The sequence below is a fragment of the Sylvia atricapilla genome, chromosome 28 (genome assembly GCF_009819655.1).
Source record: "Sylvia atricapilla isolate bSylAtr1 chromosome 28, bSylAtr1.pri, whole genome shotgun sequence".
Taxonomy (NCBI): Eukaryota; Metazoa; Chordata; class Aves; order Passeriformes; family Sylviidae; genus Sylvia; species Sylvia atricapilla.
Window position 1 is genome coordinate 2038982 of NC_089167.1, and position 13636 is coordinate 2052617.

The 13636-nt window shown below is 42.5% G+C and overlaps 1 protein-coding gene across 1 annotated transcript; it reads right to left on the reverse strand.

The window, feature by feature from the left end:
* Positions 1–415: 415 nt before the first annotated feature.
* Positions 416–13636, reverse strand: BNIP3L (BCL2 interacting protein 3 like). Its single transcript, XM_066337184.1, has 6 exons — positions 13452–13636; positions 7972–8158; positions 7386–7458; positions 6006–6109; positions 5043–5192; positions 416–3907 (listed from the first exon to the last, which is right to left on the reverse strand). Exons 1-6 carry the CDS (start codon positions 13534–13536, stop codon positions 3859–3861), a joined length of 648 nt encoding a protein of 215 aa, XP_066193281.1. The 5' UTR covers positions 13537–13636; the 3' UTR covers positions 416–3858.

The window sequence follows — 13636 nt, forward strand, 5'->3', positions numbered from 1 at the left end:
GGACAGGAATGAAAAGAAACCAGAAGACAGTCCTCAACTCCATCAAAATGTGATTTACATCAGAATAATCCCAGAGCAAAGGAAGTGCTGCCTTATGCAAGGTGATCTTGTATTTATTCTTGCACTATAACTGAAAAGGTTTTGAAGCAAGTCAAAAGTTCAGTCCCAGGTCTCACTGTCAGTCCCAGACAGAGAAACTTTCTGAAAACAGGGTTTATCATTTTCTCTTGTTCCTCTGGAAATAGAAAATCCCATTTACACAAAGTTCTGGATTTACAAATGATAAGTATAGGAAAGAGACATTTATATATATATAAATGTCACCAGAATGGTGCCAGTCCCACCCAGAATGAACAACTCTGCTCATGATAAACAGAAACAACCCGTGCTCTGGAACCAAGACCATGGAGGCAGATTAACAATTAGGGTTTATCTCCCTTACTCTTTAATCTGCAAATTAAACACAATTAGGAAACAGAGGAGAAATACAAGGAATACAATAGAGTTGACCAATCATACAAAATCTCAGCAATTCTATTTTACATTTCAGAGGCCACCACATTATTTTCCTTTCAGAGTTTTCCTGGAAAAGGTGCTGGAGGACTTGGAGAAGGTACACGAGGCCAACCAGGGGGAATATTTTTATTAAACACTTCAGGAAATGAAGAGGATAATCCCAGGTCACTTAAAAAAAAAAAAACCAAAACAAACCCAAGGAATCTTTCAAAAAAAAAAAAAAATTATTCCAGTCTGTAAACAGCAGCTTCAATGTTGGTGTCACCCAGAACAAAACAGTTCCATAAAACATTTTTGAAAAGCAGACCTGTAAAAAAAAAAAATAAAAATAAAGGGGGAAGAGAAGAAAGACAAAAGGCAGGCGCAGCACGAAGCGATTTCACACCACCAGTTTTGTGAGAGCTTTAATGGCACAAAATGTTTATAAGCTACAACTTATACATGTAAACTGTAGATAATGTTACAAAGTGCTAACTAATTTCTGAAGAATGCAGAATCACTTTGGCTCAGTTAACCCCAATATTTCAACCAACGTCAATTTATTAAAAAAAAAAAATAATAATAATTTGAATTTGTAACGATCTTCAGCTTTCACTTTTGAGAACAATAAGTAAATATGCATTTGCTGCAGTTAGGTCAGCCTGCATCTTTAATGTGCGAGTTTATGCATTTATTTTTTTTTTTCCTTGATCCTATTTACAAATAGTCTAGGCCAGTTTTTCACTGAAGGTAGGAAAAAATGAAGCCTACTTTATTTCTTTTTTCTTTTTTTTTTTTTTTTCCAAAACTGTAAACAGGTATAAAGCTTTTTAAACAACATTTATCTGAACAAAACTTCACCTCTCAATAATTGAAACCCCTTTTTCTGAATGATCCAACGTTCCATTCCTGTTCATTGTCAAACTGGAAGTCGCAGATTTTCCTCCAAAGCTCAGGACAGGGTCTCAATAAATACTGCACTGGATCCCAGCCAGTGTCACAGTGACCACGGGGAATTCATTCCTCAGCTCTGGGTTTCACAGGTTTTATTCCAAATATCAGCAGTGGTCTCGATACTCCAGCCACAAGCTTGCACTGAGGTTTATCAGATATTCAGAAGAATCACCTTTTCATTTATTTAGAAAGGGGCAATTGACTGGGTTTTTCTCTTTAAAAAGTACTCCCTACTTAGTAAAAAAATCTCTTTTTCCACTACTCCAATTTCATACAAGACAAGGTGCTGTGTCAAACTGAAAGTGGTGCAGCCTTTCTCCCGTCCCCTCGGATTTTAGGGCTGTAAAATGAAGGATTTGATGCTCTCTCTCAAACTCCCTCCACCACGTTCCCCTGCCCAGCCCAGCTCTGGGTGAACCCCACATCTACACCCCAAACCAACCCCAAACCAACCCCAAACCAACCCCAAACCAACCCCAAAACAACCTGCACTTGTGGGCAGCTCAAGTGCCACTGAGAATTCACAACTAAAAGAAAAAAACCAAAAAAAGCAGATTGCTCCAGAGGATTTGCTGTCCACCCAAAGCATTCTCTGACAGCGTTCAGAAACAGAGACTGGAAATAAATACAGTTTGCAGTGGGTTTGTAATTACCTTGTGCACGTCCTGGGAGCTAACTAAACTTTGTTTTTGACCCCAAATCTCAGCTGGGATTTAGCTTCTATGCATCAATTGGTTCAAGCAATCACTGCTCTATCAAATAATCAACTTGATAAAGTCTGATGCAAGCAAATAATTATAGGTAGCTGTTTTCTCCACATGGCTGACGAGATTTCCTTATTTTCTACAAGTCAGCCTCCTATAGTTTTTTTTTTATTTAAATGAGATTTTTTTTTGCTAGTCTTAAAATTAGCATTGGTTCCCTAAATACTTAGTATTAAAGTCTATATCATATTTTTATATATATATTCATATATATATATATATATATAAAAAAAGAGTATTTTATCCTTCAGAGCTCATGCTACATGTTCTGAAACCCAATAAAATCTATTTGAAGGACGTTGACTGTCCTGCTGCTTCGTAACAATTTGGTACTAAAGCTTCACATTTTGAAAAGAAGTGTCACTGAAGGAGGACAAGGCTTAATGTTCCCTAAGAGAAAAGGTCAACGACATCAGTGAGAAATCTACCCTACCATGAGACACCACGAGGGACCTTTTTCAGGTGTCAAGAATCCCCAAAAAGGAGATTGTACAGTAAACAACGAGAGGAATATTTTGAAAATTCATTTGCAGAAGACATTTCGGAGCTTTTACGACTTCTGAACCTTTTTTTTTTTTTTGTGCACCTGCAAGATTGTCTCCCCCTTAAGGATAATTTTTTTTTTTTTTCCTCCTGAAACAGATATATCTTCAGAGCTAGAAATGCTTCCACAACAAACAGAATAATTTCCTTTTACACAGAGCCTACCTACACTACAGCTGTCGGGTTTTTTTTTTTTTTTCCTTCATTTAGAACTACTTTCCAAAGGAAAATTTCACGTGGAAAATTTTCCCTTAAGAAAACAGGTAAAGAAAAAAAAAAAAAAAAAACAACAAAAAGCTTCTTCACATGCAAACAATGCAATTTTTTTCCTACTATTTCCTAGGTATCAGACAGGTTTTTCCTACAAGGAATAAGGAGCTGACTTCATAGAAAAGACAAGATTACAACAATTACCTAGTATTAAAATATGCTGATGGATTTAGTCATCCCACTTTAAAATTTTATGCAGTCTTTGCCTCCTGCAATTCAAATGGTGTTTGTTAGCCAATGAAAGGGGCTGAGTAAATTCCCCCCCAAAAGCTGATTTCAACTGGATCTTTATTGCCAGTGATTTCTTAAGTTTATTCCGTAACCAGCTTCTTTTTTTTTTTTTTTTTTTTTTTTTTCTTTTTTTTTTAACAAAAGAAACCACCTCTTTTCCACTCCAATCAGTAATTTTCCTTCCAGAGAGACTGTTTTTTACCACCACCATGCAGCCAACCCTTAGACCACGCACGGCTGAAGTCAGGTTGCACTAAAGGAGGCAACAGCATCACTGATAAAATGAAACTTGCTGGTGGCATTTTGCATTGAGAGAAGCCCTTGCAACATCATAAGAGACAAGTTGTAAACTCCATCCAGCAACTCTTGACGTGTCTTGCAGGCCAAAGAGGCGGGGGAATGGGAAGAGAGGGAAAGAATGTGGAGAGCCAAACACCTCAACAGAGTTCCAACACAATACTGAATTTCCAGAGTTAGCCAAAAACCTGGATATGGAAGGAAGGGGTGAAGTCAGGGTCATGCTTAAAATGGTCTCAAATGTACTAAATGAGACAGGAACACCTTCACAGGTCACGGGGGCTCCAGGTTTGCACTCCAGGCCTCAGTAAGTGCTGGCTGAAGGTGTGGTCAGGCGTTTCCCGATGTAGATGCTGAAATAAAAACAGAAGGATATTGTATTTTAAAGGAGTGTTTCCCCACACACCCTCTGCTCTAACTCCTCTCTCCAGCCTGAGATCCATCCACAGATTCCCCTTCTCTTCTCTAAGATTCCTTACAGTGAGATCCCTGGAAGGATCAGGGCTCTCAGCACTCACTCAAAGTGGTTTTTCTCCAGTCTCAGGCTCATCTGAAAACCCCAAGCCAAAAGTTTTTGTGTTTGAGAACCTGATACAGCAAATCTCCCCAACAACTGGGGTAAAACAAATCAAGGGCTGCCTACAGAGAGGGGGATGAGCTTTAAAACCCTGGGAACAGGGGATCTATTCAAACACTGGCCAAAACCAAGATTTAAATCACTGCAGGAATGCACCATTCTGCTGTAGTACAAACATCCCCCAGTACATCCTCAGATATTCTGTCCTAATTGATTTGATAAATTAGGATTATTCTATCCTAACTGATCTGATAGTTGGCAAGAATTTGAAGAGGCACCTGAACTCCATTCACAAAACCAAACCCAAAGCTCAGTAAAACCATGTTTTATTTGCCCCATCCCAGAAGAACAGAAGGTGGATAAAGGGTTTAGGCAAAGTGAGAGATGATGTGGGATTACCCAGGCAATGAAAACACTGCTGAGCACAGACACAGCTGATCTCTCAGGGCACAGCCAATATTTCACTTCTCTAAGGACTCAAACCCTGACTTTCAGTAACATCACAATGCAGCATGCAACTGGAAATGACAGAGGTTGTGCCCCACACAGCACCTCAGCATCATCATTTGTACAGTGTAGCTTCATGCTGGTCAGTAAAAGTTATTTTTCATCAATTCGAATTTTCCCATTTATAACCTGAAGCATTTAAATAGAAGGCACCTCATCAAATTGCCCAAGTTGCAAACTCATCCGTGCATATTCAACAGAACTTTTGATTTATTCTGGAAATAAAGCACATTAAAGGCTGCAAAGTTTTCACTGTTGCAAAGTTTTCCTCCTTTTGGTAAAATTCCACCAAGTCTGAGTGAGGGACAAAAATGGTTATTCTAGAAAAAGCCCTTTTCAGCAGGACTGACATTCAAGCAAAGTGGAAAAGCAAAAGCTGAAGTGAGAATTAGGTTAATACTTACCCTAGTCCCAGAGCCAAAACATGAGATATGAACAGAGATGGAATGAAAACCTTAAGAAATTCTGCAGAGAAAATGCCACCTTTTTTCATTGCTCCACTTTTTCTCATACTTAGGGACACTGAACGTTTAGGATGTCTGAAATGGAATTCCCTGGAAGAAGAGGAGGAGGAGGGGGGTGAAAAATCCAACAAGACTTTTTTTGTTTCTTTCCCCCTTTTATTTTTTTTTCTTTTGCACACAAATGCACGGATCTCTGTAGGAACATTTTATTTATTTTTTTTTTTTTAAAGTACAAAGAACTAGAGATCAAAGCCCGAGATCCCTTACACAGAGCAAGGAATCAAAGGTAATAAGAGGAGGGATTGTGGAGAGACCACTTACACAGACAGTAAAGACACAAAGGGAGCAGGAGCTGCAGAGAGAGGTAGGTCCGAGAGAGGGAATTTCAGGATGTGATTTGTTAGCAAGAGGCCTCATTTTTTGTTCCAAACACAGATACAGGAGTCTGCCAGATTTAAACAGCATCCTCTATTTTAATAAAAAATGCTTTGCACTCAAGGATCTCAAGGTTTTCCCCTTCCGTGGATGAACATTACACATTTTACATAGAAAGAAAGAAAGGGACAGAGAATTTAGGAGATTTGCTCAACACTCAATTCCATCCAATAAGCCAAGACTAAATCCCATCAATCCCAGCTCCAAGTACCCAGCTCTCCCATGAACTGTCATTTTGTCAAGAAACCTTGCCATCAGTTTGCTGTGCCTTTGGTTTACCTTCAAGTCGTTCTGGTGCAATTTTGATTTTCATACTTGAATATTTTGACCTTTTTTTGGGCCCCCCCCCACAGAGAAATCAATCTCTTCTTAAGATGAACTCATTTTGATTGTGAGATTGTGACCATCCTTTCCTTCATCCATTCACTCAAATAAATATTAATTTAAAAAACCTGGAATTGAACTCACTTGGGAGGAATGTTTTCAGGCCTACTTGACCAGTCTGACACCCAGTCTGCACTTTTCTTCAAAACTTCCAATTCTTTCTCTCCTTCTACTGCTTCTTCTTCGGACTGAAACACACAGAGGACAGGGCTTTAACACTCAATTAGCTCCTCCTCAGGGTGTCAAACCGAGAGTGACAACAACAGTGGTGACACGATAAGCACCGAATGGTGGCACCTGATAAACGAGTAAGTGTTCTTGGACTGCTGATTGTCTCAAAGAGATTTGATTTTGCCGGCAGAAGTCAGGGAACCACAAATTCTATTGCTATATCCAGGATTTCCACATCATTGCAAGCTGTTTGGTTTTGTTTTTTTTTTAACTAACAAAAAACAAAGGATTGTTTTAGGCCTAAATGTAATAAACCAGAACTGTGCAAAAAACATATTTACGTGTGGAAAAAACCCACATTAGGTTGATGGTATTCTTTTTAAAACCCACAGAACATGACTTAAAGCATGGGAAGTCAAATAAAAAGGTTCCAAGACCAGTATTTTGACTTTTTAAAGGTGATATTAGTCATTTAAAATCTGTATTATTTGCAACTAGTAGCTTCTAGTGGGTGCATCCCAGATGCAGGAGGGAAAGGCAAGCACTCACTCTAACAGTACAAAAAGATTTAACTCCACATCAACAGATGCAAATGTTGCCATATAAGAAAAGAAATAAATTCGGAAGAGTGGAGCACACCACTGACTCGAACTCCTGCTTTGTATTAAAACAATCTCCTGAGTGACTCTTGTTAAAATCAGAGAAACCACTGCCAGCACGAGGTGAGCAGCACAGCAAAGGCAGAGGAGATCAAACAGCACAGGCACAAGTGAGATGCAGAGCTCACCAACGCCTTCATTCAGACTTTTGGCTCTCAGGGCAGAACCGCAACAGTCCCAGGTCTTTGATAAAATTAAATTCAAGGTTTCATCCTTCCAGGAGTGTGCTTTTTATTTGTACTGCTGAAGACAGCAAATGTGATGAAACGATTCAACTAAGAGTTGAGCATTAGTCTGCTCTCGGTTTGTGTTAGGGATTACTCACTGTCATGTGAGTGTCTGCACAGCAATCCCTGAACACCCTGAAATCTTGTGCAGAAATATCAACTTTTCAAAGGCAGCTCTGACACCCAGGGCCAGCAGGGTTACACAGTAACAGCACTGCCAGGAAAGAGGCATTTCTCAGCTGGACAGATGGACATTCCTTTTTCCCTCACTCCAAAACTATTAATCTCTAAATGAACTTTCAATTAATACAGAATTGACATCACAAAGAGCTTGTTCTACCCCTCAAGCCCAGATCAAATATCCACAACTTATAAATGAGTATTTTAGAAGTTAAGGAAGAAAATACCTGAGAACTACTGTCTTTACTTGTGTGCATTTCCACATCAAAAGTTATCTGTCCATCATCTTGAGGCGACGGGCTAAAGAAAAAAATGGATTGATTCCATTATGTCATTTTGTCAACTAAAGAATCATCAGTGTAGATAAAATCATTTACTCATGCACTTCTGGACATTATTCATCTGAGTTACAGACTGCACCACCCTTCAGATCACAAATACCAGCATTACAAAGTCTTCCCAACCTCCCCCAATCTTTTCAATTTTTTTTTTTTTTTTAATTTATAATTCTACCTTTCTCGACAGTGCTGACAGATGCTCCCTGTAGCAAAGAAAGCACTGCCCAATAGTTCATCTGCTCCAAAAAGAGATGCAAATCCCCTTGTTCTTGCAGGGCACACTGCCAGCATTGTGAATTACATGTGTTTTTGTAGCATTACAAGTGGAAGCATCACAAGCTACCACGAACCAACAATTATTCCAAATACTGATGCGCAGCAGATTTTTATTTATTTTTCCCCTGAAAAAAACCTTTTAGGATGAAAAAAAAAAAAGGCCATTAAACTGCAGGCAGAGTAACCAACACTCCTTTACCTGTCACAGTGGGAACTACCTCTTGAGCTGCTCTGTCCTGACTCGTGCTGGGCGTCCAGGAGGATTTTCTCCATGTCCCCGTTGTGGATGGAGGAGGAGGAGGGCACATGCTCCAGGCCCCCGTTCTTGCCATTGCCATTGTCGTTGCTGTTGCCGTTGCCATTCATCTGCAGCTCCACCCAGGAACCTGTGGAGCAGCCACATGTCACCCCCAGAGCTGAACACACCTCCAGGGGTTATCAAGTGCACCCAGAGGGGAACTCCAGCAGTGCTGGGGGCAGATAACACACCCCGACCTGGGGGAGCTTCATAAACACGGCACAGAGACAACGGCGATGGGGTTCTCCTTCCTCCATCACCACAGACAGCCCTGAGAGCTGCCCTGCTCCTGAGCCTGCAGCTGGCCAACAAAACCCCTCTCTCCCCAGTTAGTAATTCTTTCATCAGCCCCATCTCTGCAGTTTGGAGCTTCAATTAACTGCGGGTCACTTCATTACAGCCCCATCTCTCTCTGCATTTTGGAGCTTCAATTAACTATGGATCACTTCATTACACGTCACCCTGTTCCACTTTCCTTTCTCCAGGAGAATTTTCATCCAAAAATCTGCACTGCTCCCTAACTCTGGAGCTGGTCAAGAAAATCATCTTTCTCCCAGTTATTAATTCTTTCATCAGCCCCATCTCTGCAGTTTGGAGCTTCAATTAACTGCGGGTCACTTCATTACAGCCCCATCTCTCTCTGCACTTTGGAGCTTCAATTAACTATGGATCACTTCATTACTGTTCCACTTTCCTTTCTCCAGGAGAATTTTCACCTAAAAATCTGCACTGCTCCCTAACTCTGGAGCTGGTCAACAAAATCCTCTTTCTCCCAGTTATTAATACTTTCATCAGCCCCATCTCTGCAGTTTAGTGCTTCAATTAACTATGGATCACTTCATTACACGTCACCCTGTTCCACTTTCCTTTCTCCAGGAGAATTTTCACCTAAAAATCTGCACTGCTCCCTAACTCTGGAGTTGGTCAAGAAAATCCCCTTTCTCCCCAATTATTAATACTTTCATCAGCCCCATCTCTGCAGTTTAGTGCTTCAATTAACTATGGGTCACTTCATTACAGCCCCATCTCTCTCTGCAGTTTGGAGCTTCAATTAATTGTGGATCACTCCATTACACATCACACTGTTCCACTTTCCTTTCTCCAGGAGAATTTTCATCCAAAAATCTGCACTGCTCCCTAACTCTGGAGCTGGTCAACAAAATCCTCTTTCTACTAGTTATTAATACTTTCATCAGCCCCATCTCTGCAGTTTAGTGCTTCAATTAATTGTGGATCACTCCATTACACATCACCCTGTTCGACTTTCCTTCCTTAAACAGAATTTTCATCCCTCTGCCCCCTACTACAAAACTCCCCCCAGTGCAGCTTTATACCCTCCTTTCCTTTAGTTCCAAAGGCCTTGGATCAATCCCAGATTTTTCCATCCATCAGGCAGGTTGCCATTCTCAGCTCCCACTCAGTTTGCTTTGCCCTGGCACAAACATCTCCCATAAAGCTCCAATTTACTGGGTTTCCCCCATTTTTGGGTAGTTTTGCCCATGGGACATAAATATGTGCACTAAGATCCAACAAAGAGCAAGAGTGTCCCGTGGATGACAAGAGCAGCTGCTAAAAGCTTCACACACTGTGTAGTTTAAGTGAGGATTTTTATTTTTAAAGGTATTTCTCTTATATTTTACGTGCAGATTAACTAAATATGAGAGTGTATGTAGTGACCCATTCTTTAGTGATACTTGGAAGTTTCAACATTCAAGTTTCCAAATAGCGGTATTTGGAAGTTTCAACATTTTTTAGTTTCAACTGGAAACAAATATTTTTAGAGATATTTGTCACCACAGCTCCTGGGTAATTTAGTTTATTCCACCTAAAGGCAGGAGCTTTCAGGGTTGGTTGTTTTTTTTTTTTTTTTTTTTTTTGTATTTAGTTGACTATTTTTTAAAGTTTTGACACGCTCCCCCATGAGGTAAAAATATCCAAGTAAGAAAGGCAAGCCTAAAAAGCTACAAATACCACATCTGAAACTGCTTTCTGAGCATTATTTGTACAAGCTCTACATTTTAACAGTGATTTTTGATTTCTGAAGTGCACCTGGGAGTGCCTGCACTTATTTTCTGTGGCATGGTTTTGTCTCTGGGAGCTCCATCAGTGACACAGGAAGGGATGTTAATGAACGAGCCTGTTTTCAACTTCGATTTGGTGAAGAATTCACCTTTAATATCAATTATATCAAGGTGATGTCCATGCCCTGGTGGTTCCCAGCCTGGGGAAATGAGGCTGGATTCACAGACAGGAATTTGGGGAGTGCCCAGGCACCAGCTCAGCACTGCACATTCAGATCATCAAGTGTTAACTGGCAAGAGGCAGCTTTGCTCAGTCAGCATCAGACAGAGGCTGTGTTATTCCAGATCAGTGATGACTGCTGCTGTCTGAATTCCTGAATAAATTCCTAAATAAAATTGCCAAACTCTAAAGAGCTTCATCGGGAAGGTTTTTCTGCCTTGCAGCTGGCAAAAAAGCAGGTGGGAAATGCAGGTAGCAAGTGGGAAAAAGTTTGTTAGGTAAAAAAAAAAACCTTTATATTCCCCAACAACCACTTGTGGCTATTGGAAAACCAGGACCTGCAAAGCCTGAAATGATTTAGAATAATTTCAAATGGGATTTAAATGATTTTAAAAAATCAGCTAGAGGGCAAAGGTGTGAGATCTCCTCACTCTGACACAGCCCTGAACCCACCACCACAAATCCCATTTGGATTGATTCACCTCAGACTCTGTGTTCCCCTAAAACACCCCATGGCCGTGGTAGGAAGAAAATCCCAAATTCTCCTGTGAGTGAAGAGGAGCTGGGAGCTGAGCAGGAGCTGACATGAGCAGCAGCACGTTCCCAGCTGACCTCACACGGGGAGTGACTCAAACTCAACTCAAGGATTCATCATCTGCCATCAAGCTGCAGCACGTTCCCCACTCACAACCGGCCTGGGACAGCACAGGGAACAGCCCTCACATCACAGGGACACAAATCTCTGCACCTTGAAAGAGATGGATTTTCTTTAAAGCAATGGATTGGAGAATAAATTGCTCAAATAGCAGAGTGGGGTTTGCCCCGAGGTGTTTTTTTTTTTGGGGAATTGAGGAAGTTGCATTCATCACCTACCTGAAAATTTTTAATCTGACCATGTTTCTACTTGACAGTAAAATAGGAAATGTGGCAGAATGAAGAGGGGTAGAATGAAGTGTAATAAAATTAAGAAATGTGGTAACATCTCCTCCTTTCACAAATCACATAAAACACTCTTGGGAGCAAAGAAAACCCAAACAACTGTTCATATGAATGGTATTTTTCTCTAAAATTGTTTGAATTTTAGCTTTCCTCTGTGGCTAATTATTCCACTATGAATTTATATACACTGACTTTAAATCTGCTTTTCCATCACTTGCTGGACTGTTTAATCAGCAGGAGCTAAACATCTTGGGGAAGATGGGTCTCATTTTGTTCACCCTCTCTGATTTCAGCTGGATGCATGAAGCGAAGATATCAAAGGCAATATACAAATTAAATACCTGTACACATTTTACAGACATAAAAATACTCCAAAGTAGTAACCTACAAGTAGTCTGAGGCATGATCAACCTGACCAAACTAATAAATATCACTTATTAGTGATAGTGATATTTATTACACAGTGAAGTTCAACATTACCAAAAGAAAAAAAAAAAAAAAAAAAAAAAGGAAGAGGGAAAGGAAAATAAAACCAACCAGATTCCCACAATGGTAATTATTAAGCAGATTTTCCATGACAGAGCTAGATGGGCTCTTGCCTAAAGTGGGATTTCTTTTTGTCAATATGTAACAGAGCTTTCTAATAATTAAAATATAGGAAGCATCTAGAATTCCCAAAGCAAGCTACTTGGCTTTTTTCTCTCCGTGAACCCAACAAAGCACAGGTTACCAATTTTATTCCCAGCTCTTCTGTCCTCCAAGTGCTGAGAGATCTTTGAATAAAAGGCTCTAAAACCAGCACAAATGCCAGAGAGAACACCATGAATAGGTGTCTGAGCTCATCAGCCTGAAAAGTTCACTGAAAAAGCAGAGAGAATGGCAGAAAACACACCTCTCCCACCAACTAAAGCATCGTGCAGGGGCTGACTATGTGAAAGCAGCACTAAGCCTCTGTATTTTGGTTTTGTTCCTGGAGCACAGAGGGTGAAATATTTCCTCTCCTGCCCTGTTCAGCTCCTCGGAGCTGGGTGAGCCTCTGAGCCAGCAGCAAAAGCTCCGTGGGCAGATCCAGCCCCGGCTTAGAGAGCTCTCAGCCAGCAGATTAATGAGCCCCACAGAGTCACCACGAATTAAAAATAAAATAGACAGGCAGCACATAGCGTCGTCTCCGAAGTAAGCACCCATCCAGTCAGGCATGTGGTAACTCTGACAGCCTAATTAAGTATAACAGGTCTGAATAATTTGTCGGAATTATTGACTCGGGGAGCATCGCTGAAGGTGGCAGGGTTATCACCCGATGCAGTGGTACCACGACACAACAGCAGCGTTATGAAATGGGCACACTTTATTCTTCCTTTTCACGCGATTCCCGTCGAGTCACGGAAAAAACGACCAAGAGTTTATTTTGTGGTCAGCTCCACTTCATCGTAAACCACGGAGGTTACAGTTAATCATTAATGCACTTTATTCACCTCTTCTAGCCTTAAAATTTCGAGCTGAAAGGACACACACCGAAGGAGCTGTTTATAACGAAAGGAAAAGCATTTGCCAAGCCAAGTCCCAGAGCCTACACGATGTGCCTTACTAGCGTTATCCCAGGGACAAAAGGATGCAGCAAAGCAGCTGACAGAGATGCCGGATATAGAGGGAAATAGCTCACGTCAGTGTTATTGACTCAGCCACTGAATAAACTCATTCCCACAGCCACGCTCCTCCCCCTACCCCGCTGGATCCCCATCGCCGCCGCTCGGGTAAACTCCGTGTAACCACGCAACGAGCTCGGCCCGCTCCTCGGGGGACTCCACGGCCCTCAGCCCCCTGCGAGAGGCGGCGGGGCGGGTGTCGCCGGCCGCAGCACTCGGGCAGCAGCGGGAGCTCGTTTGATCCACCCGGGCAGTGCCGAGCGTCCCCTGGGCTCTCCCGGCCGCGTTCGCCGTCGGTACCGCTGTACGGGCCGTGCGGTTCCGCGGTACCGAGCGGCCCGGGCCTCACCGAGCTCCGCCGCTGCCCCTCTGCCCCCCGCGGCCGCCGCCGGGCCTTTTATACCCGCTCGGCCGCCGCCCATTGGCCCCCGGCGCCTCGCGCGGCGCCTCCTCCGCCAATGGCGGCCCGGAGCCGGCGCGCGGGGGTCGCGGCCCTCAGGGCCCCTCAGGGCTCCCCGCGCCATTCCCCGCCCGCGCCCCCGCCGCCGCCGCACTCACTGTTGAGGCCGGGCTCGCCGTGCGTGCCGTCCGCCGGCGGGTTGTTGTTGTTGTTGTGCTGCGGCGGCTCCTGAGGGCTGGACATGGCGGCGGCGGCGGCGCGGCTGAAGCGACTGAGGAGCCGCTGGGGCAACAACAACAAACCCGGACTCCCGTTTCGGGCCCGGCCGCCCCGCCCCGCTTCC

What these genes read in the sequence shown, in the direction of transcription:
- BNIP3L (XM_066337184.1), bottom strand. Translation starts at nt 13,536, where the DNA reads ATGTCCAGCCCTCAGGAGCCGCCGCAGCACAACAACAACAACAACCCG. An exon ending in CGGCGAGCCCGGCCTCAACA is followed by an intron (nt 8,159 to 13,451) that starts GTGAGTGCGGCG and finishes GCTGCTCCACAG; the next exon opens with GTTCCTGGGTGGAGCTGCAG. An exon ending in GTTTTGGCTCTGGGACTAGG is followed by an intron (nt 3,908 to 5,042) that starts GTAAGTATTAAC and finishes TTTTTATTTCAG; the next exon opens with CATCTACATCGGGAAACGCC.